Genomic DNA, 27,378 nt, shown 5'->3' on the forward strand with positions numbered 1-27,378 from the left:
AACTTGATTAATTTTCTGTCATGTGAGTCCTAAGAATGACTCCTGTGGCTTGTGTTAATTTGATCTCACAAGGGGAGCCTCCTGTAAAATATCCACTTCAACTCTCAATGCTTCCACTGGCGTTTTTTTTTTTTTTTTTTTTTCTCCTGTCTGCTTCAATTTAGCTGAATGCTTAAACAGAAGGAATTTAGCTGTGGCCTTTGCTAAACAAACCATTTTGGGGAAGAATAAGAGATAATATCAGTAGCCAAACAATTGTACTGCCTTCTTTGGGAGCAGTGATCTTTCACCTTGTGGCAATACAGACGGAAAACTTGAGGAGAAAGCCTTTTTTTTTTTTAAATGAACATGAAAAATGACATTGGCTGTCATCAGTTGACTGCCTGTATTACTAAGCTACCCCGTATTCCATAATGGAGACCACACAATGGCATGGTCGACCACTTCTGTGCCCCGCTGCTAAAATGAAGCCCCATTCAGTTTTATGTAGGCCATGTGCAATTCTACTCAACACTAAATATAAAGACTGAGTGAAAGAGAACCCATTAAATCATGACGCTGTCCTCTTGCTGCCGATGGCTCGAAGCTGGATGAGATCAGTAAAAAGAGAAAAGGCACAGAGGCAGCACCACTCCGAGATTGTATCAAGACCAGTGAAATTGTTGAAATCTTTTATTTAGACACGGAGTACTGTGAATACAAAAATACAAAAAAAAATGCTAAAAAATAAAATAACAAATAAAATGTGCACTGCGTATTGAACATTTACGGCTATTAAATGAAAACATCTTTTTCATCTTCTGCTGATTTACTCCTTTTGTGTCGTATGCTTTTGTTTTATCAGGTGTCTCCATGACTCTTTTGACAACATGTTACAGTAACATAACAACAACATTAAAACAAAACACAAGGGATTGGGGGGAAGAGCAGACAGCGCAGAGGCAGGTTTTCTTCCTACCCAGGAGGCCCCCTTGCACGTAAAAACACACACATTGTTACTGTATGCATCCACACACACACACACACACACACACACACACACACACACTTGTAACCTCATGAGAACTCGGTGACAGGGCCGCGCAACACTGTTTAACATGCACAAGCAAATACACAACCTGTCACAGGAGGAACAATCTCTGCCCCAGTAGAATTAGTACAAAATAAAACAAAGTGAGTGACAGAACACAGACATGCAGGTAAATGCAATGATGGAGCCTAGTTAATCTCTTATATTGATTGTTTTAATATCATTATTATTTGTGGTCTGGCCTATGAATTATTTCTGTTCTATATGTGAAGCCAGATAGGGCCAGTGCCAGTCAGGTCTCCTCCTCCTTTGTAGCCACCTCCTACCTATAATGAGGGAATTAGGACAGGTGGGCTTGCTTTTTGGCTTTTCTTGGTTTTGAAGGAGAAGTAGTGATAGTTTTTTCAACCACTAAGATCACTAAACTCATGACTAGATCATGTTTTATTGTTTTATTTCTCTTGTATGAAAGTCAACCGGGATATTTAAGTTTAATGTAAATAAATGTTTTTTTTGGGATTGAAGCACTATCTCCGCAATGGCTTTTTGGTTTAGTGGGTTTAAGACCTCCTCCTTACAAGCTGCTCTTTTATTTTTGTGGTGACAATTCTTGGAATGCAAGAGTAGCCATAACATGCAACAATTTGTACTGTCGTTCTCCCTTTCAGTTAGAGTGCCATTGATAGGTGAGGCCGAGCTTCTATCTTTCACCCTTCAGGTGAAATGTAATTTACTTTGAAGCCACTCTGCTTAAGGCAAGACTAAATTGCCTGCCTTAAAAGTTTCCCACACATATGTTCATGACATCGGAATTGTACTTTACTTTAATATGGGGTTTTTAAAATGTCGTCAGTCAATGTTAAGAGCTTTTTATTCTGATTACAGGTGGTCTGTGGTGCTATTTATAACACTAATGAGCCCTCAGACCCAGCAGGAGGTGGCCTTATATTGAACGTCTTGCAGGCAAAGGTAAGACACTTTATTAATGTACTACTGTCTGAAGAAGTTGCAGCAAGTGGCGAGCTTTTGCATTACTGTACTCGCAAAATGTAAGGGATATCCGTTTCTTGGGGGAAACATTCAGGACATAGGTGGAATTCAAGAGAACTTAATTTGACCTGTTTGAACATGAGTTGATAGTAAACTTATTTTTTTCCAGAGATTTCATGCAACATCCAAAATGTTGGTAAGATCATGACAAAAGATGATAAACTTCAAAGCTGTAAATGCAAAAAAAAAAAGACTTGTCAAGATATCTTGTGAGACGTTTGATTATTTGATTATTTCACTATTCAGCATTTTGCTTCTTTTTAAAGTTATCTAAGGTGATACACATAAAGTCAATTTGCCTTCAGCAAGCCACATGGCTACTCTTGTATCATAAATAATTGAAATGTGAGAACCTTAATTTTATTTTAGATTGTGTTCAATTTTGTCGTACAACGGGTAAATTAGAGTAAGGAACATGACGATGGAGCAAAATATTTTAATTTCAAATGATGGAGTAAAATGAGACAAGCTAATTTCATTTATTGAGGGTTAATTTAATAATTTTATCCGAGTTCACTGGGCTATGCTCTGCCTTTCAATGAGTCGTGTTTTTTAGGGCATTCCAGTGACTTACTCTTACTTTATACCTGTTTTTCATCCTTCAATTTTTGACAACCTGCTCAACACCTTTTTCTGCAGTCTGTCTTTTACATTCCTTAAGTAACCAGTAACCTTAACCAGTAATTTGAGAGACCCTCTTCCTGCTCCTCTGTGTTAGACATTCCCCGCTTTTTATAAGCCTTTGCTTTGTTCATTAGCTTGAATGTTTTTATTGCCAGGCCAATGAAGTCAACTTTACAGTGAGGTGACACCTGGGTCTGTTTCTCATGCTACGGTTCTGTGCGGTGCACTGACCTGCTGAGAATCAGGTTTATTTGCACTTGTGTGTGGACACATTTACAAGGTTTGTTAATTAGATTAACACACACTGCAGTGGAAAAAGACAAGTAAAACGTTTTTTTTTTGTGTTTTTTTTTTTTAGAAAAGTGGTACTTGAGTAATGTTATGGCCTGCTGAATTTGTTTATTCTAATTTATCAATGTCTGTTGTAACTTTTAAAGTTTTTCCTTATGTTGTCTCATGCGCCACTTGTTTTTTAAAATGGGGATTTTAGAGATGAGTTCATGACATTGCAATGTTTACACTGCAAAACATGGAGGGTTAATGTGCAAATAGCTAAATTGTGCTCTTTGTGATTTAGGCACATACCGACAAGTACACACGCACACGCGCGCACGCACACACACACACACACACACACACACACACACACACACATACACACACACACAGCAAAACTGCGATAAATCTGCATGGCCATTAGGCAGCCTCAAATCACATGTTCTTGTTTAGACCTTTACAACACTGCTTTGTCATTTGTGAGCTGATCCTTCTCAACCCACAATCAGGGTCATCAGCAGGGCACATTTTTAACCAAATCCCAAAGGAATGAGTAGAAAGGATTTAATGTTATTTATGTATCTATAAATTTTAATTCCTTTCCAACCTGAAGATCTGACCACATTTTCAAAAGTCAGTGGGAAATCTACCACCAAGCACACAACACTTTGTGACTAAAACTATGCAAAACACTTGTGAGAGTGAATAAGCTAAATTGGACATACTGATTTAGTTTTTTTTGTTGTTGTTGTTTTTTAGTCTCATTGCACATAATTATGCTGCTGACTTCTTTGTAAAGATTAGGGTTAGGGTAGGACTGCACAAAGAATCTAATTTAAATCGGGATCCTAATTTTGTCTGCCACGATTAAAACATGATTAAATCAATGATTACATTCTATTACATTCTGCTGCACAAATAATCAGGAACTTTCTCAACCAGTAGTCAGCCAACCACTAGGGGGCCAACCTATAGTTCATTAAGCTGCCTAAATAGCAAGCATCATGCACCCTAAAAAGAAACTCCAGCAAAAATTGGGAGATGAAGCGCATCATGGTCAGCTGTGAGTGCCTCGTTTTTATTCAGAGCAAAATACGTTATTCAAGAAGTCACACGTTAAGAGTGCGGCACAGTTAAGTCTGCAGGGTAAGAAATCTGTTGAACCATCTAAAAAAATCAGCAGAAAAATCGTCAAGACACAGGACAATAAAGATGTGATACCCTTCTCTACATACATACATACATACAAAACTTGATGCACACATGACATCTAACTGTATAACAGCAAAATAGGATGGAAGAATTCCATGACCCATTAGGCTACAGGCCATCTTGTCTTTGCCTTATCTACATTCAAAACCTGGTCATTTATATACTTAGAGCAGGGGTGTCAAACTCATTTTTTTGCGGGCCGCATTGTAGTCATAGCTTCTTTCGAAGGGCCATTATGACTGTCAACCCAAATAAATGTATGAGCACCTCATATTATATACAGTAAAAGCTACAAAACAAACTGACAAATAACTCGTTTTCAAATCAGACGAGTAAAAGCTGGTCAAATATTAAATATATTATTAAAAGTGAAGACAATTTGCAATTCTAGTAATAACACACGAATTTGATGCACAATTTGACTTTGCGGGCCACATAAAATGATGTGGTGGGCTGTATCAATAGGAGCAATCTATCCAATCTGTGGATGTTGTGTGGATACAAAAACAAAATACCCCATAAGGCTTGGTGTGTTACATATGAGACCTTTACCTTTATAATACAATATACTAGTATTCCCTCTAACCACCAAGCTGACAGCTAAGCGATTCAGAGTTTGTATTTACAATGAGTTGGTTCATGAGTTGTATTGCTCATTCCAGATTCACATGTCATGCATTTCAGTCTGTTTATACAGCCCAGTGAGGCGTAATGGTCCATGCTTGAAATGTTATAGCCGTTTGTCTCTCTTGTGTCTTTTGGAGAAGGAATGGAATTGACTTAGATACTTGTGAAAGTTTGTAGATCATAATACAGAGCTAAGTCACTCATGTGAAATTACTGTGCTTTCCCTTCATAAAAAATACTCAAAGCAGAAAATTATTCCACAGTGTGTGAATCATAATTCATAGTTGTCGTGAGACTGGAGAATACATTCTTGAAGTAAAGTAAGAATACCTATAGAATGCTAGCAAACTTGTAGTGAGTGTTTGCATCGGTTCATGGGTATTTCCATGTCTACTTTGCCAAGTAAAAATAAACGTTTTGGCCAGTACAATGATTGTTTTTCTTTTGAGTCCCGAGAAGCAAGGTTTTCCGGTCTGCTCTTTCCATACTGTTCAGTCAAATTACTGATTACAAATCCAAATTCCGACAGGAAAGAAAAAGAGAATATTTGTCCTGGATTACAGTGTGTCAAGAAGAAAATTATTCATGTGCTGAAATAATATTGTACGTCAAACTCCTGCAGTCATGAGTAGGTCTGTTTCTGCGGAGGAGACAAGCGAGGTGTGTGTAAACGTACGAAGAAAGGCGTTGTCAACGCTCAAGCAGCGAATTAGAGTATAGACAGGGTCAAAGGCCAATCACTTTCAAAATGAAGCACATTCCCTGCTGAACAGTCTCATCCCCCAACTCTAAACTCAAGTTTACCTGGGGTCAAAAGAGGATGAATAAATGAGACTATTTTCTGTCATTGCACAGCACATGACTAAAGGCTTGCGCACATATTTTCCCATGGCACAAAATCACATTCCTTTCCTCAATAAGAAAACTTAACAGGCATCTAGTGAAGCTTTTATGAGTGTTATGACCCTCTTTTTGTACGTCTCGAGATTATCTCTCTGGACTCTGTTGAGTTTGTGCTACATAGTATGAATTTACTAATTTTGATTTCCTGTCCAATCTTTGAGTTCTTCCTCCCCATCTAGTTAGGCGTGCACTCTAACCCACATAGAACTATTTAGTTAAATGACAGGAAGTCTAAGTAAAGCCTGCTTTAACCACATGTATGTTCAGTAAAAAAAAAAAAAAAATGCAGTGTGCCCTGTCTGTGGCCAGCAGCGATATGATATTGGCAGCAGGCCGATTCCCATTCATCCATTTTCTTCCGTTTATCCAGAATCTGCATCATTTTAAGCAGGGAAGCCCTACTTTGTCCAGCTTGTCCAAGGGAATCCCAAGGCGTGACCAGGCCAGCCAGGACAATCTCTATCGTGTGCTCGGGCATCCCCTGGGCTTCCTCCTGATGGGATGTGGACGGAATACTTCACTATGGAGGTGTCCGATAGCATCCTAAACAGATGCCATTGCATCTGGCTTCTTTCAATGTGGAGGAGCAGCAGCTCGACTCTGAGTCACTCTCGGATGACTGAGCTTTTCACTTTTTCTCGACGGGACAATCTGGACATCTTGCCGAGAAAACCCATTTTGGCAGCCCGTATTCAAGATCTTGTACTTTTGGACATGACACACATCTCGTGTCTTGCCAGAGAGTTGACATTCCACATTTCTAAAGCCACCTTTGGTAGGTGGTGATCAGAACGCCAAGGTCCTGTCTTTGGCTGCCGCCCAGCTCAGATTGCACTGAACTTTTATGACCCCTCTCACAGGTGGTGAACCCATGAGAAGAGGTCCGTATGTTGCCCTTTCAGGGTGAGCCCGGCCGAGTCCCATGGGTGCAGGCTGGGCCAAGCCCCACTTCAAGACCTAGCTCCAAAGGGGGGCTACGGGGAGCATAAAAGTTATATATGTATGTATATGTAAGTAAATACATACATACATACATACATACATACATACATACATACAAAAGTTGATGCACACATGACATCTAACTGTATAACAGCAAAATAGGATGGAAGAATTCCATGACCCATTAGGCTACAGGCCATCCTGTCTTTGCCTTATCTACATTCAGAACCTGGTCATTTATATACTTAGAGCAGGGGTGTCAAACTAATTTTTTTGCGGGCCGCATTGTAGTCATAGCTTCTTTCGAAGGGCCATTATGACTGTCAACCCAAATAAATGTATGAGCACCTCATATTATATACAGTAAAAGCTACAAAACAAACTGACAAATAACTCGTTTTCAAATCAGACGAGTAAAAACTGGTCAAATATTAAATATATTATTAAAAGTGAAGACAATTTGCAATTCTAGTGACACACGAATTAGATGCACAATTTGTCTTTGAGGGCCACATAAAATGATGTGGTGGGCTGTATCTGGACCCGGGCCTTGAGTTTGACACCTGTGACTTAGAGCAATGGTCAGCTACTTTGCATCAGGTCGCTGTTAACCAACCACACAGGAAAAAGGCCATATGCATGAAAAGCTGTCTTTCCAACTCAATGATGGGCGTGGCTAACATTTTCAAGACAAAGATATAATGAGATCTTTTGAGTCAGCCTATGAGAGCCCCCCCGGCAGCCAAAAACATCCAGGGGCAGCTGCGGGTCAAACCTCTCTGAGTGATTTATGTTCTTCCTTATCAGCCATAATGAGTGTTCTTACAATTAGATGGAGACGTGCTATCAGAGCCAAGCACCATGTCAGCGTTGACCCTCACAGAAACAAGTCTCCACAATGATGACCAGAGTGAGCTCAGGGTTTGTGTTTTTAATAGGCGGAAATCACAGGTTGGAGCGCCACAGCCAAGGCTTGCTACACGGCCTCAGAGTACCCCTCTCATCTCGTTATTGCCGGGAATCAACTTTTCATTTTTTTTGCACAAACTGCACACTGAAGTTTTTTAGTAAACTTCTTGTGGGTGTCGAAGGTTTTACAGAATCTGTGACCTGTTCTTGTAAGACTGCCATAAGATAAAAGTAACTTCTAATAACTTCATGAAAAACATGGGTTTTTTTTTTTATTTATTCAGATTTTTATTAATATTTCATCATCATTTTTAAATAATTACTTTTTTATCCAACAGTAACAGTGGTGGTCATCACATATGAAATAGTCTTTACTAAAGTGTCCAAGTGGTGACTTTACGAAAAGAGCCCCGAGGGAGGGTGGGACTAGTTTTAGTATTTTTGAGGATGTGTGGAAGCAAGCGCAGTGGGACCGGTATATAATAATAACAAGAGCAATAATGATGATAATAATAATAACAACAATAATAATAATAATAAAATGAGGATGGATGGATGGATGGATGGATGGATGGATGGATGGATGGATGGATGGATGGATGGATGGATGGATGGATGGATGGATGATATAATGAAATATGTAACCTTATTGTGTCCCTCCATCTTCATCTGAGCCAAAATATTATTTTGTGTGTAAATTTTGATGACCATTCCAATCATCAATATGCCAACAACTATGCTGTTTTCAGTGAAAATCCCTGGCATGCTTCTGCACTCTGTAAACACATTACTTTTATGGTTTGGTTTTTCTCAATACTTAATGTGATTTAAATATGTGCAATCCCGTTTTGCATGAAATACAGCACTTGAGTTATGTACGATCCAAGAGAACTGCGATTCCCTGGAACTAACAATTTATAATATAAAAACACACTACTTTAATTTCAAATATTGTAATGTTGAATTGTGTTGTGTATTATTTAAGTTGAAAGGAAAACTGTCAGTGCGCATTGATTTAAAAAAAATACCATTACTTGATAAATGCCCTTGGAGATGTTTTCCTGGAGCGCAACCACAAAGTTAACATTATCAGCTTTTATTGACTCCTGAATACTACATTATATTTTGAGAAAGTCGATTTATGAATATGTATACAATGCTAGAATTAATGACATTGGTAAGTTTGGCCAACAACATTAATCATTGTGTCCTGCTGTTTAACTCTATTCCCTAAACTTCAGACCACTGCCGCCCTTTGATAGTCAGCAAGCAATTGTTCCTTGTATAATAAGCACAGGAAGTGTTTGGCCACATTAATCATTGTACTGCATAGTCTGTGACATCTGCTCATGCAGTTTTACAGCTTGAGGTTTGATTGTTTGTCTGACCAAAGACTGCGTAAAGAGTGTATGTAGATAAAGCCAAAAAAGGAATAAATAGATAAAAAATATTAACAAGATTAACTCAGCAAGTGTATATTTTCTTTTTCTATGGTGTTTTAATTTTGTGGGATGTCAACAGATAAGAACACCAGTGACGGCAAGAGAGAAAAGGGTGATATCATAAATAAAAATACATAACACTTTGTGTTGTTCCTAAATAAATAAAGTTAAAACAAATACCACCTTGCTTCTTTGGAAAACAAAACTGTGACAGAAAAGGGTTTTTACTGTTCATCTTGTCCCAGATGACCATGAGCGAGGGGTGAAGAGGTAAATGTCCCGCACCACAACTTTTTTTCCAATCATTTTTGGACTTTTTTAACTTTTTCAAGATACGGTGATTGGAGTATCTCATTAAATAAAAAACTGGTTCAAAATTAAAAACCAGTCAGTGTCATGTGGAAGCCTATCGGTGTGATGAATATACAAAATAAGCACAATATCCCAGATCTGAAAATGGCCGCAGATTGTCTTGTTCGTAGATTATACTTTAACTCAACATAATAAACATATACTTAAATTAACCCATTATAAAGATCCCGGGAGAGTCACTTTTTGAGTTTGTCTTATTAATCTCAGGAGAAGTACTCATACGATCTGGGTGTACAAGTGCAAAAATTACATTACATTGATGTATGTCATGTCTTTTCTGGCTTTCATATGGGGATTTCTATATCCTCCTGTGACTCACAGCTGCCCCAATCTCATATTTCCTCAGTTTCCAGGCCTGTAGGTACTAGGATGCTCTTCAAACTGGACCTAAGCTAAAGCCAGAGCCATCCATTACTGGCCAGTCAGACACAGCAGATATTTGGTCATAACTCACACTGAGGCAGTTCACTCCTCCAACAGCATTTAGCCAGCTAATAATGATTTAACGGACAGGTTTTGACAAAGATAAACAGTAGCCTCATTCTCGACAAAGGAAGCTACTAATTATATCACAGAACACAGCGAAGAGGCGGGTTGTCTCTACATGAGGAAATAACCACGTGCACATGTCTTCCATATGGTACGCTGAGCCCCTAGGCGACAAGACATAACCATAACGGGAACTTCCTGGGGAGATGTATATCAGTCGACTTTGATCATTTTAGGCTAGCAAACTCGACCTAATGAGCTCTGATTCCATTCCTGATCATAAAAGAGCATCCCGATTTTGCTCGTGCCGTTTAATTCCACCGCAATATCCACAGCTTGAATTCCTTTTTAAAATAGCAGCTGAATTTGTGTCATGTCTACAGCGTTTGGTTGTGCTTATTCTCACTTTTATTTGTACAAGCAAAAGTTCCCAAGCGGAATGTACTCATAAGATTTATAATGTGCAGTATTTACCTTAGGATGTTTATCGTAAAGTGCCGGATAGCTGAGCAGCACAGTGGTGCAGAATCTCTGTTTTCTCACAGTAAGAGTCTTTCTGTGAAGACTATGCATGTTCTCCTTGCTCCTGCATGTTTTGCCTTCAAAGTTTTGTCACTTTCTCCCACGGTCCCCTCAGTGTAACCAATGCAGCAAGGGCGCCATATCGTAAAAGTGCCCCAATGTCAAATCACTAACAGGTTACTCGCGTCGTGTTTTACATTCACCTGTCAAAACATTAGGTGCAGCTGTTTTAGTGAGACTCAATATGTTAAAGAATGTCAGTGTGAATCACAAATTGTTTTACTAAGTCAGAAAAAAAGTGTGTATTTTTATGGGTGTGATTTGCAGATGTGCACAGAGCATTTGTTAACTCAATACTTGGTGAAGCTACTGCAATATTTTACGTTCGTGTACGGTTGAGTTGCATTTCCGAATCAACGACCAACGTGTGTCAGTTCTAACATGTATAATGTAAAATATAAGACATGATGGAATAATATGGCAAAGTAAAAAAAATAGGTGGGATATTGTTTTTGCAAGCAAAATGTCGGTTTTAGGTGAAATTGTTGTGGGTGAAAAGACAGAACAAAATTAAGTGTATCCAAATTTTCTGGTTTATAATGCGTGTATTTTCAAAGTAACACGTTTGCCCACAGCAAATACTTTTAAATTTTTATCTCAAATGTACTGCCATGCTTATATACTAATTCTAATAGTCCCATGACAGTGATTAATCACAGCTCACATGTTTTTATGGATGTGGTTGACGTGAAGACAATATTGAAGAGGCTGTGAAAATGTTCCCTGCTGGCTGCTCTTTCCTCACACACATTCTTGGTTAATGCTGTCGTGTTTGCCGAGATAAAATCATTAAGCCCATGTGAGCTGGGCCACAGATTCCATGCTGTGCTGCAGGAATCTTGGAAGAAGAGGAAGTTAACAGACGAATACATGGACGTGGAACGTATGCTTTCCAAGGAGTCAACCTAAACGGTTCCATCCTTCATAACCTGTACAAAGGTTTCAAACTTAAGTGTTGGTTCAAGATAGCTTTTAATACTTTCGGAGAAATAATGTTTTTTTTTTTTTTTTATTGTTCAATGCGGATTGGCCTGACTTAAAGCTTGATTGGTTGCAAAGATACTGGTTTGATGAGTAATGTTAGTGGTTTCCGGGTTTCAATTAAAGTTGATTCCAAAGTTAGAGACTCATTTTCTGTAGTCCAGCGACATGTTTGTCTTTGAAACCTAATTATCATTGATTACAGAGATTCTTGCCCTCGGCCCCTAAAACAGAGGGCAGGCCAGTTTTCTGCATCTTTAACCCTGACTACTTAAGTGTGACCCCAGGGGCCAAAAAACAGATCATGCTATGATTGTTTATTTGCTTCAGCAAATGTGCTTCAGTACTTTGCTTATTATCATTGTCAATCGTCCACACATATTCAAACAAAACATGTTTTAATATATTAACACATGTTAAAAATACGGATTATTTTTCTCAAAGTAATTTCAAGGTAATTTCTCACTCTTGCCGTACTGATCTTGTTTAGAGAGGCTGGCTTTGACTCATGCAAATGAGCAAGCCCTCACCCTTAGCCAATAGCATGTACGGATTCTCTTTTAGCATAATGATCCTTGGTTTGGCTACAAGATACTATTTCACCACTCCATCGGGAACAAATTAATATTCGAAATGCAGTTGATTTTTTTTGCTGGGTAAAAAAAAATAATCGTCACTGGCTCATCAGTGCATGTGCATGGTAATGGAGGCCATTAAATAAACCTCTTGTGCGCCTCCAGTGCTTAACATTTCAGAGTCTAACATGACATTAGTTGACTGGTGCAGCATACATATCATCAATACAGATTCCTCTTAACAATGAATTGTCCATATTATTCACTCCATTAACCAAGCTGAGTGATGGTGGCATGTATAATGGGATTCACTCAGAGGAAGACGCAAGGAGAAGAGTGGTCCAGGAAAAATGACACAAATATTCACAACACAGTAATGGACTGCATGTCATATTTAGACAAACATATTCATTCAGGGAGACTAAGTGAAGCAGAAAGCAACAGTAAGACTCCTCTGAGGTGTTTTACTGAATTATTGGATTTGTCAGGCTGTTTCCTTCTCCAGGGCCCGGCCATTCCCTCTATCTGTTTTATCTATAATAAACACACCCGCGCTCATTTGACCTCAACGACACATTCAGTCTCACACTGATGACCAACTCTGACAGTGAGAAAAAATACTGAGGGGTAAGGAGGGTAGAGTGACTGCATGGTGAGAGTGTGAGGTGGGGAGGGTCAGAGAGTGTTAGGTGAAGAGTTGCTGCTGCTGCTGCTGCGGGGGTCTGGATGGTGAGCTTGTGAGAAGTACTGACAGACTAATTAGGGCTTTCCTGTGTCATGCTTTATTTTTATATTTACTCCAGAGCATCAGAAGGCCAAACTACCCTCTGACCAGGCCATCTTGTGTTGCACACACACAAAAAAGATACGTATGTTAAAAGCTGAGAACTAGGCACATTCCAGAGAAGTGGTAATTTGTGTTGCCCTCTGCTGGTAGCTTTAATATTCTGTATTGTCGTAGCTTCCATTTTCGTGGTCATGTTTGAATTTACTTTAGAATCATAGTTGCTATTATGATTTATATAATTATTAGTGTTATTTGAAATTATAATAAAGTGCACAAAAAGAGTCATAGTTTCTATTATAATTCATATAATTATTAGTGTTATTTGAAATTATGATGAAGTGCACAAAAACTTTTTAAAAAATCCTCTTTTCTATAATATTTTTAAAACATTGTACTCCTTACAGTAAAAATCTGTTTCAAATTACGATATATCACATTCAGTAATTTTTTGTTTTCTTCTTTCAATTCTGTGCTATAAAATTAGTCAGTCTTCATTTCCTTCAACCGATTCTCAGGTATCACAAACCACCTATGCTGGTCCCAAGAAAAATGCAATATGTCACAACTAAAACTTATGCCGCTGTAAGGGATGAAACAGGAGCAAGGGAGGACGCATAATGATCTTATTACAAAGTAAAGCAAAGAAGTTGAGTTTGATTGGTGGAAGGTCACTGTTTATATTTCTTTTTTTTTCTTCAACCTAAGATCCCATTTGTTCGCTTACATTAACTATTTGCTTATTAATGCAGTAATCTACAGTTGACCACAGTGCTTTTACTTACAAAGTGCTTATTCAAACCTAAACTATGATATTCCCTCAAATCACACAAAGTGATTTGTGTCTGCGCTCAATCAGACATCTACTACTGATCCAAATCCAAACTTTTAAACTGTGACTTCATTGTTTGGGGAGATGCAAAACAAATTCCATCACCCAGTAATTAATTGCAAATAAGGCTGTGAGGTTCCAATAAATCTTTGGGCTAATCTACAAACACAAAAAAATGGAAGGCCCGAACACAGAACTATGCGAATCACAACTAAAACAAATCACTACCTCACTGTGCTACTTAAGAGTTAAATCATTATAAAAAAAGTATGTATTATCCAAGTGAAGGTGATGCCACTGTGCAAGATCGAACACACATCAAGTTACTTTCCTATGAATCATGATACATTCATTTCCTCCTTAGAAGTTTTTGCTGATCTTTCCCTGAGGATGATTATAACCTCGAAAGTCGATCTTTTCTCTTGGGATTTCCTTATATTAGGCCCTGCCAAGTCAATTTATCAGCCCATTATTACAATCCTGTGATCTAAATTTAGAATGAGGTCTAGAGGAAGTGGACATGAAAAGTCAATGGTGCCACCAACATTGACAGTACAACTTGCCCTTGCTGCTTGATTTCAGCATTTTATGCAAACAAGTTTCACTGACCTCAATTAATGTGATTTTTACGTGTTTTATTTCTGTCCTCCTGCTTAGGTAAAAAATGTGATGATTGCAACTATATAAAGATGATTTAAAAAGCAAACATTTATATGTAGCCAATGCTGTTGACTCCATAGAAAGTTTCCAGGATAATCGACCGGCGGTGCAAAGAATTTCTTATTGTTATTGTAAAGTAAAAGTCAGGTTAACAAATAAAAGGAACATCATTAAAACTGCAAGGCTAAAAACTGAACCGATCCAGGAAGTTGGCTAAAATCATTTTGCAAAAAAACATCTCTATTTGTTGGCTTGTTTTGTACAAAAAAATTATTTTGTGCAATTTTTCTTTTAACCCACGTAGGGTTGTTCTTAACCCAGCATTTTAAGACTGTACGGATCCTCAAGATTGATGCAGCTTATGGCTCGACAAAAATACCTTCTAGCCAGGACATTATGTATAGTTGCGGAAAAATAACATCCTCGGTAACAGCTGCAATTTTATTTATGCATTTTAATGTGACCTTACTGTTATGAATTATTCAAAGGGCAGTAAACATTGTCCTCAGAGTCCATATGATATACATTTTTTAGGCAGGCCATTACTCATAAGCATACAATAGCATTTAATTCATAACTGGGGAAATATTACACGCATCTCTTGAGCTTTCCTTTATTTGTGGCTTAGGGTGAGTTTGCTCAAGCGTTTACACTGCTTCATTAAAACAAGGGGTCTTCGTTCAATCGATACCTCGTTCAGAGATGTGTATCGTGAATGGTCATTAAAATTCATTTAACTGTGCATGACCAACTCTCCAGGGAGGTACACGTGAAAAGTAGCAAACAATATACACTAACTTTGGTAAGGAAATGAGAATTTCCATTTTAACCAAAGAATTATCTTATTATTTTTCAACCACCCTAATGAGACTTTCACTTTAGATAAAGAGACAATACTGACATTGGAAGTTCCGTTCAGGTGATCCAACACTGTCATTATGTCGGTGGGAAAATGCGTATCGTAGGAAGTGAGAAATAGTGAGTGTCACCTCAGGGTCATGACATGAGAAGCAGTCCCTTCTGAGTGAGAAGGCCCCAGGGGCTTCAGCTCATGCAAGCCCCGCCTCCCCAAAACACCCCAAAAATCATTTGTCAGTCAGCAGAGTGTAATTGTTCAATGCTGTTTTTAAAACATTAAAAAAAATTGAAAATAAATGTATGTAACCTTTGAGACTTTCTCACATTTTGTCAGGTTTTGAGACCTCAAGTGTGAGTCTTTTCATAAGCAGTATACATATTGTATTAGTGTATTGTTTTGACATATTTAAAAAAAAACATTACCAAGAGCACCAATTGGCCAAACCAGCTTTGTAGACCTTTTTTATTTCCGTTACAGTATATGTGTCGCATTCCTCAGCAGAGAGCTAACTCAAACCATGCTTACTTGTGGTCCATTTAAACCATCATTTATTAATCACAAAAGCATTCAGTTTGACTTAAATGAGGGTCTCATGGGTCTTGGACCAGATCGGGTATCAGTCACCCGTTGAGCATGGGAAGGACTCACCAGGTTGCCAGGAAGAAAAAAAATTCCTGAGCGGAAAATAAAGTGTCCATGTGGATGCCAGTCCTGTATGTTTGACGATTTGAAAACATGTTTTCACTTAGGTCTCGACATAAATAATCATCAAAGTCCAATAAACAGTCTGCCTGCAATCATTACAAACACACTTTAAGGTAAATTAAAAAAATATATAGGCTAACTGTGAAATACAAGAAGAATTTTTAAAATCAGGAAACATGTTATTGCTCATGTGAATCTTACATCTGCTGTTAATCACGAACAACAGTTCGACTGACCTTTCCAGCTTGTTGCAATTGTAAAAGAAACTCTCATCCATGAGCCAACCATTTCTATACTGGTTATTGTGAGTAACGTGGAGCCTATCCCAGCTGACTTTAAGATGAAGGCACTCGATAACTGTGACTGGTGATGATAATATAGTATAATATAATATAACACAATACAATACAATACAATACAATACAATACAATACAATACAATACAATACAATTAATATAATATAATATAGTATAATATAATATAATATCCCTGCGATTGGCTGGCAACCGGTTCAGGGTGTCCCCCGCCTACTGCCCGTTGACGGCTGGGATAGGCTCCAGCACGCCCGCGACCCCTGTGGGGACTAAGCGGTTCAGAAAATGGATGGATGGATGGATGGATGGATGGATGGATGGATGGATGGATGGATGGATGGATGGATGGATGGATGGATGGATGGATGGATGGATGGATGGATGGATGGATGGATGGATGGATGGATGGATGGATGGATGGATGGATGGATGGATGGATGGATGGATGAATGGATGAATGGATGGATGGATGGATGGATGGATGGATGGATGGATGGATGGATGGATGGATGGATGGATGGATGGATGGATGGATGGATGGATAATCTAATCTAATCTAATCTAATCTAATCTAATCTAATCTAATCTAATATAATATAATATAATATAATATAATATAATATAATATAATATAATATAATCCAAGCAAGCACATGGGCATCATATAAACTGCACACAGAAAGGCCAGAGCCTGAATTTAAACCTCAAACATCAGAACTATAAACCAGATGTGGTAACAAATCAACCACCTGGAGAGCAGTAAACTAAACCAAGAATAAAGCTTGGATACCAACTTTTGCTCTAATTCTAATTCAGAAACCATCTGAGTATCTCAGGCAATGACTGAATACGACTTTGCATCAAAACTAAGTGAAAGTCATTTAACAGCAATTTCCCCCCCACTCATAAATATATTCACTTACCACCAGGCGACGAGATAAGAATCAAATCAGGAGAAGCATAATGACCACAATTACTGGTGTGATGAGGACAACATCACTGTAAAAGTGGATTACATTTGATATATGAAGGTACATATCTGTGGAACATGAAAGTATTTCTCATTTGCATATGATGCAGGATGTAATCTTTTGTCTCTCCTGTGACATCATCATCCTGCAATCATCACAGAATGACTTTTCTTCAAATGATGTTAAGGTATTAATTACCCTGACAACATTAACAGTTTTCGTAAACAGAGTTGGGATAGGCCTAAAGATGAAGGGTACTTTCTTTTGTTTTTTGGTATGTTATTTCTTGAAGAATGAGGACGAATTTTGCAGAGCACATGTTTTGAATGCAATACACAGTCTTCTAACAAAAACAGCAGCTGCCGCAACACATAAAACCTGAGCCACCACATGACCACAAACAGGCAATTGCTTAGTTACTTGGATCCCGGAATGGAGAAATAACCTTGACTGATGAGCTTCATGCTACTTCACCAAAACTTAAAACAAATATTTTTCGATCTGTTGCAGCAAACTCTTTTGGTACATTACAGTCAATTTATGATATCACAATAGAAAGCTGGAAAAGAGAAAATATTATTAAGTTATTAAGACACAGAGAATGTGCTTCTCGTTTTTGTTGGATGAATCACCACTCTCTGTGTGAGTCTATAACGTCTGTCGGAAAAAAAAAACAATGAAGAGGATCTCTCAGAAATCAATTTACAGAGCATATCCAAACACATACGGTGTATTTTATCCCGCTCAGCAGTCAAGGTCTCTCCTGGAGCGTCATGTTTTGATTCATATATTACATTTGCGTTACAGCGTGTCTGATTTAATGTCATTCTGGTGTCACGCAGAAATATTATCTCTTGGATCTATACTCCAGATAGCATACGATCCACTTTGTATACCTGTTGATGCTTTCTGGCCTCCCGCCAGACTTATTCATGTGTCTGGACCGTCAAAGATATCTCAGTAGGATTGTAAGAATTTCAAAATTCAAGTACACTGTGCCTCACAGAATTTATGAGATACCTCAGTCATGCCAGCCTGTTTATACGCAATAGAAACAAGGGCCAACTCCTAATACACAAAGTAATTGTCATATTTGTCACCCTTCGAAGTCAGCCAAGGCAGCGAGCGTGAGCGGTTTCTGCGATCCCATTGGATGGTGATATCAGACTCTGAACCGCAGCGGTGGAGTGATAACAATCACGATCCATATCCTGCTCCAAATGAGTAGGAGATAATGGAGACAGCAAAGCATTAGAGACACCAACAAGCATCAGCGTATCATCTTGTCTGCTCAAGATTTATAACCATAACTAACCTTTACTGATCTACACATGAATATTCATTCATTTCTTTATTTACTCCGGAGCGCAGCAACACAAAATCTCTTCATTTTTTGTTGCCTCTTCATAGGTGTTTCTGTTGTTTCATTTGATGCCATAGTAACCCATCTATGTGACATGTATGGCATATAGGAAGGTTAATTAAACAGCCAGAGGTTTGGATACAAAGCAGTCAACAAAACTAATGATATGAGCAAGCCAAATGTCACATGTTCTGAAAAATAACATAATAGGTCACAGGAGACATGTGATTGACCTTTGTTAAACATTGATAATTAAAAGGTTATATCAGTGAGGGCTTGCAATTTCCTTCGCACACTATGAAGAAAAGGCTAATTGCTGGATGTGAGTATGTAACCAGTAGATTCAATTTGATTCGATAGAATAATGTGTAGCACTGTAAAACCTTCATGTCAAACATTTGCCGGACAAAGTCATAGTTACTTTGTCTGGCAAGTGTTTGTTGTTAAATGACTTTTGAACAGATGTACATTACTTTAAAGTGACAAGAAATTAGATTTTTTGAACAAAATACAAAAATTTTGAAGAAAAAAACAGCTCACCAGCTACTTTTTTTTTTGCATCTTCCTAGAGCACATGCAACATTCTCCTTCATATGCATTATCATTACGCTCCAGGAATATCTCTACCAGTATTATGAGTTTAATTATGGCTGTCATTTATACCAGGCTTTCAACATAATTGATTGCCATGTCATTTGCATAAAGGCTAATTTGTTTGATTATGCGTGAATGCAGGGAGGTAATGGGGCTAGAATATGAGAGTTGGTGTCAGGTTAAAAATTGCAGAAATGGTTCTAAGAGCCAAACCCAAGCACAGCTATGTTTAATATTTGTATCATGGTGTTGTCCTTGCGAAATGTAATGAATAGAATATGTGAATTTTAAGCCAGGCGGCACAGTGGTACACTGGTTATCCCGTGGGGATATGAGATTGTGGCTAAACAATTTGAATAGTTTGAAAACAACTTTCAGGCTTTCAAATAAAATTCGGAAGTGCTGGCTGATTTCTTTTTTTTTTTTTTTTTTTATGGGATCACAGAAAAAAAGCCATATAAATGACCTGTTTTTATCATTTTCATTTTGTCTCTATTTTTCTGGGAATTGACTGGGAATCCCACCTCTCAACCCAAATTATTTGGGACAGGTTCCCGCATGATCGTTCATCAGGATAAGCAACTTTTTTTATATCTCACACACAAATCTAAGCCATGTAGTGTTTGTTTTCATGAAATATCATTCACAAAATGTCTAAAACTAGAGTATTAGTTGAGACATTGTTTCTTATTGGATTGTCTGTTTATGACAAGCTGTGGGGAGGCTTTGAGTCATGTAATTTACTGAAACCCAGAGTCGGTGAAGTGAATGAATCCAATTTGTGGTGTCGGGAGGGATAGAGTATTGGACAGTGGTGTTAATTTCTTTCTGAAATGACTTCCAGTCTTTTGTGTGCATACCCACCCACTAACACACACACACACACACACAGAATGTTGAGAAATTAGGAATGAGAAGGAAAGAACCATTATCAGAGTTTACATACAGTTAAAAGTCAGTTCATTATGGCACCTTGTTGCAAAGAATGAGGTCAGACACATTGTTGATCTGACAACTCTGTGTTCTGTAAATTTGTAAGTTTGAAAAACAGAGAATGAGCTAGTCATCGCCACACATACAGTACTTATTACTGTAATTTTTGCTTACACAAAAGGTAGTACAAGGTCAAGTGTAGCAAAAATAATTCTAGATGCTTTATATGTTTGGATCTTCTCTGGTTATTCCCATGGATTGTTTGTGGGGGATTCATCCTAATTTTAATTCTTAATGTTAATTTTAAAGTTAACAATGTTATAACTCTCGTAGTAATTAAAGTCCAGTGAGAAAATTTGCTACCACAAGGTGGTAGTATTGCATCCTATAAAACCAAAAAGGAGCAACGCAATTTCAACATGCAGTATTTCCACATCACCGTTTGGTGGCAGAATAAGCACAAGCAAAGTGTTTCAACAGAATGTGGTGCCTCAAATTACCTCACTTTATGAAATGCCACTGGCACTTTCAAGTGATGACGTACGCTTGATTGGTGACAAATACCAATTTGAATATGACCTTTTGTACTACTGTGCCTAGATTCTGTTATTTTTTTGTCATCTGTACCTAATCCAGTTTTACCTGCAATCCAACATGTATTTATATACTATGTATACGCTCATAAGTGGCATTCTAAATAATTATATAAATATTTGTCCCCGAGATGAAACAACTTTAATCAGTTGTGAAATGATTCCTGAGTGTGCACTTTTCACATGCACATGTTAATGAGGTTTACTCAACAAGCTGAAGGAAAAAAAAGCACCACCAGCTAATCAACTAATTGAGACCCTTTGCTAGGACACCCATATAGAACCAATCAGAAACCAGTCTTGCTGTCACTAGGTAAATATGAAGGCAAGCTAAAGCTGCTATTGGCTCAGACTGGATTTCTTTGGAAAACAGATGATATGCGTGCATCCATATGGTTGACCCGGAGGCCTCTTTTGTTCTGTGACTGATGCGCCTCACAACTTTAAAGGCTTCTTCCTGCACTTTAAGTCCTCCTCCTCCTTCTGTTGATTTGCTGGCTGAATAACGAGTCAGCACGATGATCTGGCAAAGTGTGCCTTGGGTTTTGTGTGCCCCAACCCCTCCCCTCACTGAATCCACCCACACCCCATCCCACCCTGCAGCCTGCACACTCACAGCTCCAGACTTTGTGTTTGGGGTGAAAGGAACCGTCTCAAATGTCCAATGCAGCCGCAGCAGCTGCTATTGGACCTCTCTTGTCTTTAACACAAAAGAGGAGAGAGGTCCAAGGTCCCCATGCACTTTTGTTGAAGGCCCCTCCCCTCATTTTTCTGCTCTTTGCATCCATTGAGGAGGGTGCAGAAGTGTTGGCTGTAGCTTTTGTCTGAGTTTTGTTTTGGCGAGTCGAGTTGTGGAGGGGGTGCGGAACAAACACATTTAGCCACCTTTCTGCAGCACACAAACACAGACGCACGACACAAACTCATTGTAGTGTTTACAATAAATGCATGAGCACATGTTAAAGCAAAAACTCACCTGTGGTTTTAGTGTATATCAAAAGAGAAAATAACTTAGGACTTAGTAACTGGCATTCCGCATACACACACAATTAACACTGGGTAGATAGTCCAGAACCACCAATAGGTGAAAATACAGATCCTACACACTTGTGCCTTGACATACAAGTGCCTTGACATACAAGTGCTACAACTTCTAAATTTTTTCAAGTTACGAGATGGGGCTCTGATGTTTTTTGTACTTTAGGAACCATAACGTCTTTGCTGCCATCGCTGAGTGTGCTTTGTGCAGTTTGGCAGATAGTGAACCGAAAAAAAGAAAAAGAGTCAAGTGTGCTTGTTACGAGTTAATTACGGCAGCAAACCATATAACTAGACTGTTGTGTAAATATGAACGTATGAATTATTGAAGAATTTTCTTCCTGATATGGCTATTTTTTATTTCACCTGTCCGGGGTCTACAAATGTAAATCAGCTGTATGCTAACATTTAACAGTCTTCATCAATGTGCATTGTCCCTTTCAAAATAATAATTAAATGAAATAAAAAGCTGAAACACATGAGGAGTTGGAAGATAATGTTTTTTTGCAGCTTTGGACTTTGCCTACAAAGTTTAATCGTGAGGGTTGACATTTAATCATTAACAAATCAAAATAAATCCTCAAACCTTAGAAAAAGTGTGACACTTACTGCCCAATATAAAAGACAGGACCAGAACCTTATGCCCGCTTATACAATATAATGACATCCAATAAAAGACTTTATAAAGTCAATTGTGGTTTGAATTAAAACTGACATTAATTGAACAATTCAGTATAGCCGTTATTATGAGGGTAGTTGATATTGCTGTAAATGTCAGTGAACTATAAATGTGATTCATTGTTGTTGTTGTTGTTGTTGTTGTTGTTGTTGTTGTTGTTGTTGTTATAAATGTGCATCCACCATCACTGCTGCTGTGTTTGGATGAAAGCCTTGAGCTCAGTGGCCTAGTAGTAGAGTGTCCGCCCTGAGACTGGAAGGTTGTGGGTTCAAACCCCGGCCGGGTCATACCAAAGACTATAAAAAAAATGGGACCCATTGCCTCCCTGCTTGGCACTCAGCATTAAGGGTTGGAATTGGGGGGTTAGATCACCAAATGATTCCCGAGCGCGGCACCGCTGCTGCTCACTGCTCCCCTCTCCCCCAGGGGATGGATTAAAATCATATGGGGATGGGTTAAATGCAGAGGACAAATTTCACCACACCCAGATGTGTGTGTGACGATGATCATTGGGACTTTAACTTTTAACTTTTGAGGGCCCCAACTTGCAGTACTTGCATGGTGGGGCACTCCACTGTTTTTGCAACAGCTGTGTGTGTGTGTGTGTGTGTGTGTGTGTGTGTGTGTGTGTGTGTGTGTGTGTGTGTGTGTGTGTGTGTGTGTGTGTGTGTGTGTGTGTGTGTGTGTGTGTGCATGTGCGGGTGTGCATCTGTTTTTCATGGTAATGATGCAGCATTATATTGCATTAGCATAGTTACCAGACGGCCTCTATAAGAACATAATAAAAAAATATCTGTTATTCACAAAATGTACCTAACAATATGATGATATACAGAGTTTTTACTATGATCAAAATATATTTAAATTGCTGCTAATGTGTGTGCTGGCTTACTGGCAGCAATGAGAATATTTACATTAAATGCTTTCTTTAATAATTAATTTAATCATTCAATTAGATTAATTGGAGATGCATAGAGCCCACACGCACACTGAATGCTGTCCATCAGAACCATCTGCTGGTGTTCTCTTGCACATCGAAAGGATTTGGGGGGGGGGGGGGTTGGAGGAGGGACACTTGAGAAGCAGCATGTGGCTGCAGGAGTGGACCTCTTTATGGTCTAGTTTAGAAAGCGGGCTGAAGTTTCTCAGGTTGAAGTTGTTCAGGTGATGTTTGTAACAATACTTTTGCATATACATGTCTTTTGCATGCATTGTTTGTTTAAGTTGTTCGATTTGTGTTAAAGTTGTTGGAAGGTTTATTATTACATAACATCTATGCTAATTTCCGTTAGCCTGTCTATGCCACTTCACATTGTATGTTAGCATTGAGCTAGAAAAATGTAATGAGACAAATTATATGTTTTGATGTTTTGAACAGTTTGTGTCAATATTAAACTTTTGCTTTATATCCTATTTTTGTAATATAAACTGCAGCTGAGAATTAAAATAAATGGGTTGAAAAAAAACATGTTTTGCCTGATATTTAGAGAACTGTGCAAGTGAGAACAGGTGCTGAGTTTAAAAGTGTTTAAAGCATATAGCAGGGGTGTCAAACTCATTTTTTTCGCAGGCCGCATTGTAGTCATAGCTTCTTTTGGAGGGCCATTATGACTGTCAACCCAAATAAATGTATGAGCACCTCATATTATATACAGTAAAAGCTACAAAACAAACTGACAAATAACTCGTTTTCAAATCAGATGAGTAAAAACTGGCCAAATATTAAAAAAAAAAAAAAAAAAAAAAAGATATTGTTAAAAGTGAAGACAATTTGCAATTCTAGTAATGACACACGAATGTGATGCACAATTTGTCTTCGCGGGCCACATAAAATGATGTGGCGGGCCGTATCTGGCCCCCGGGCCTTGACTTTGACACATGTGGCATATAGGATGAACAAACTTTTACGTACAGAATTATAGTCCATGGTCTCACCCCTGTGGGTGGATCGAGAATGTTTTCAAAACAATAAATTGAGGTTCACTGTCCTTTCAAAATGCATGATATTCAAATAATTTCATCATGCTGGAACTCTGCAGTGTTGTGACTTGAGATGTGCTAATTTTCCTCAAGCTACTGTCACCCATCGCTGAATTGCAGAAGCCGACATCATCACTACCCTTCACCCTCTCTTTCGTCAGCTCATTAAACTGAAAAGCAGATGGAGTGAGTGCCGGGTGGGTTGCCGAGGAGATTTAAAGTGCTGATTGCGTTTCAGCTGGTCTTGCTTTGTGTGTGACAGTGGGGCGTGGAGACTACAGCAGCTGTTGACTTTGCAATGGTGACACAAGACTTTGAAGGTCAGTTTGACTTTAGAGTCTGAATTCAAAGTCACAAAGGACTAGTGGAAATGTTTGAATTGCAACGGCGCAAGAGAATAAAGCACGCGTGCCAAGTCCAAAATGTCACTTTAATTACGCTGCATTAGAGTTTGGGTGGTATGGAGTAGATTTTGTCGAGAGTAGGATTAAAATTTCAAATGTTGTGGTGGTTCTGAGTCTAGATACGTAGATGGTTGTGTTTTTGAGTTAGATTTTTTTGTTTTGCTTTTATTGATAGAAAAAACATGCAGGATAGTGGCCCTTGAATAACAGCTATTGAGTTTGACAGGTTAAAATGACCCAAAACTGTGACTGTTTATCTATACAACTAATTTCAACAGTCTTGAAGGTCATTTTTATGGTAGCTCATCTAATACCTCATAAATTTTATACTTTCATGATTTTTTTTTTGTGATAGTAGAATGTTCTTATCACAAGTGTAAGGACTTGATATTTCAGCACTATGGAGCAGCCTATCTAACCAACATGCCGGCATGGCACCCACGTTGGCAGTGGGGGGAGGAAAGACCAATGTTATGAATTGAAACGTTTTATTTCTTCCTTAAAAATATTTTTTCATCTGCATCTAATATGGCAAATCATTTGACAAAGTGAAAACATTTTCTTTCTTTCACAACACATTTGCTGTTTGCTAAAACATCATAGATCAATACTAGTTAATTAAGTAAACATCTGGATTTTTTTACCCTATTATTTTTCATTATTCAGCCATATTCTAAAGTGAAACCTTTAGGCAACAGGCATAGTTTTTTTTTCTTCATTATTTATCTTGTTTTTTTTTTTTTGTCATTGTTAAACTTCTAAAGTGAAACCTTTAGAGAATTAAGACAATTCTGGAAAGTGGGAAACATTTTCGCTGACTGCAACTGTTGCCATGTTGCTCAGTCTTGCAAGAGGCCAAGGTTAAAAAGTCTCTTTTTAACAAGTCCTCTTCCTCAGCACCGCTTCTTCTCCTGCTGCGCGTGCTTCAACGAGCGACGTGTGCTGCGTGCATGAGCGAGATATCACCGCACGCACACGCCGCTTCTCCTTCCTCTCCAAACCTCATCCGCACAAAGAATGAGGGTCGATGTGTCGCTCTTGAGGCATACCTGACTTCATTCACACAAAGAATGAGAGTCATCTTGGCATGGACGGGACAAGAAGCGACGGTTCCACGGGGGCCCCTCGGGCCGGCGCCGTGCTGCCTGGATTGGGAATCCTCCTCAGGAGTATCCAGTGATGAGCAGAGACAGCCTCATCCTGTCAATCAGGATGAGTCTTTGCTACATGGGAAGCTTCACATAGGAGAGCCCAATCCCACATCAGCGTCCGGGGAGGCTGATTTCGGGAACCCAGTCATTCAGACGCCGGCTCTCCTCGCAGAACAGGTGCAGCTTTTCCAGAGAGGGGTCCTCCCAAGCCCCTTCAGATGGATTCTGTTAAAACAGAAAGAGGAGAAGGAATTTAGACGGTGCCCCCATTTCACACATCATAAAAACCTTTGCATTGGTGCGAGGAGCTCTACGTACCGTGATGAGGACACAGTGAGCATCTTCGAGCTGCTCCGACTTGCCAGCAACAATCTCAGACAGACGTTGCTTGTCGCTCACTCTGACGATGCTGATGTCATTGTCGAAGCAGAAGGACTGGATGAGGGTGAAGTGGATCTGCAGCGCAATGTCACACTCGAAATCCTCATCCACGGCAAGCACGCAGAAGGACACACTGTCTGGATCACTGTTGAAGCATAGAAAAAAAAACCACATGGTTAGCTGCTGCAACTGATTTGATTATCTTGGTGATGATAGAGAATCCAAGCAGACAAAATGTGAAATGTTCGACAGAAATTTATTCCAACTTACTCGGTCATTATTTTTGCACTCTCATAGACCCCAACGGTGAGTCGATCTTCGCCCTTAGCGCAGAGCAGAGCTTCCTTCAGAGATTTTCCAGCAGACTGCATGGTGAGTTGTAGGGTATCTTACGATTCAGTTGTTGGTGAGCTATTTGTGCTGTATTCAAAGACCCTGCCACTTTTTATACTATAGTCCCGGCACACGCTTGCTGTCTGATTGGCTCGTTCAGGCACAATGGCTACAACGGGCCTGCTGCCCTCCGTCTGCCTCTGGGACGCGTGCCTTTAGAACTCTTCCAAAGTCGGGGCGGCATCCTTTGAATGAAAGGATCAGACGAGACTTTTTGACCTTTCGATGATTTTGGAATAATGAAACCACACAAGAGGAAAACCCTTATGTCAATTTTTTTTTTTTTTTAAGTCAACATGGTGAGGTTGTGGATGTTTAAACATATTTGCAGACATTTCAGACTTTTTAGATGCCATGATGTATAAATCTTTTGTAAATCTGCTAGGAACATTTTCCAAAAGAAATAATGGAACAAAATTTAGGGTCATATGTTTGTTGACTGTACAGGAAATGTTTTAAGATTTTTGTACCATTCCTAATGGTCATATAAAAATACAAGTCTTAAGTTAACAAAATAAAATGACATGTTACTTTAATGATGAAAGTATGATGCCAAAGTGAGTCATGATACAGGTGCATGCATCTTAGCATTCATAATTGTAAATAACAATTGCACTTTCTTTACTTTTACTTGAAATGACAACTCACATAGTAACACTTGCGTGCTGAAATTCCAGCATGATGGCTTTTTTAATTCAGAAGTTTTAAAGTAACAGTAACTTTGGATGC

The 27,378-nt window shown here is 38.7% G+C and overlaps 1 protein-coding gene and 1 long non-coding RNA gene across 5 annotated transcripts; one reads left to right on the forward strand and one right to left on the reverse strand.

Moving 5' to 3' along the window:
- Positions 1-1,321: 1,321 nt before the first annotated feature.
- LOC148389953 (uncharacterized) lies at positions 1,322-27,198 on the forward strand. Of its 4 annotated transcripts, none has more exons than XR_015861636.1 (5): positions 1,322-1,379; positions 1,916-1,999; positions 6,093-6,497; positions 6,583-6,732; positions 7,603-8,106. It is a non-coding gene; the product is annotated as an uncharacterized LOC148389953 (long non-coding RNA). The 4 variants fall into 4 exon arrangements; XR_015861638.1 differs by lacking the exon at positions 1,322-1,379 and adding an exon at positions 1,404-1,716; XR_015861637.1 differs by lacking the exons at positions 6,093-6,497; positions 6,583-6,732; positions 7,603-8,106 and adding exons at positions 26,554-26,628; positions 26,713-27,198.
- On the reverse strand, positions 25,876-26,627 carry LOC148389954 (growth arrest and DNA damage-inducible protein GADD45 gamma). The gene is made up of 3 exons (XM_088391693.1): positions 26,527-26,627; positions 26,194-26,401; positions 25,876-26,100 (listed from the first exon to the last, which is right to left on the reverse strand). The coding sequence occupies exons 1-3, from the start codon at positions 26,625-26,627 to the stop codon at positions 25,987-25,989; spliced, it is 423 nt and encodes a 140-aa protein (XP_088247819.1). The 3' UTR covers positions 25,876-25,986.
- Positions 27,199-27,378: the final 180 nt, after the last annotated feature.

The sequence above is a fragment of the Syngnathus floridae genome, chromosome 12 (assembly GCF_059516105.1).
Source record: "Syngnathus floridae isolate MCC-2025c chromosome 12, RoL_Sflo_1.0, whole genome shotgun sequence".
In the NCBI taxonomy this organism is placed as follows: Eukaryota; Metazoa; Chordata; class Actinopteri; order Syngnathiformes; family Syngnathidae; genus Syngnathus; species Syngnathus floridae.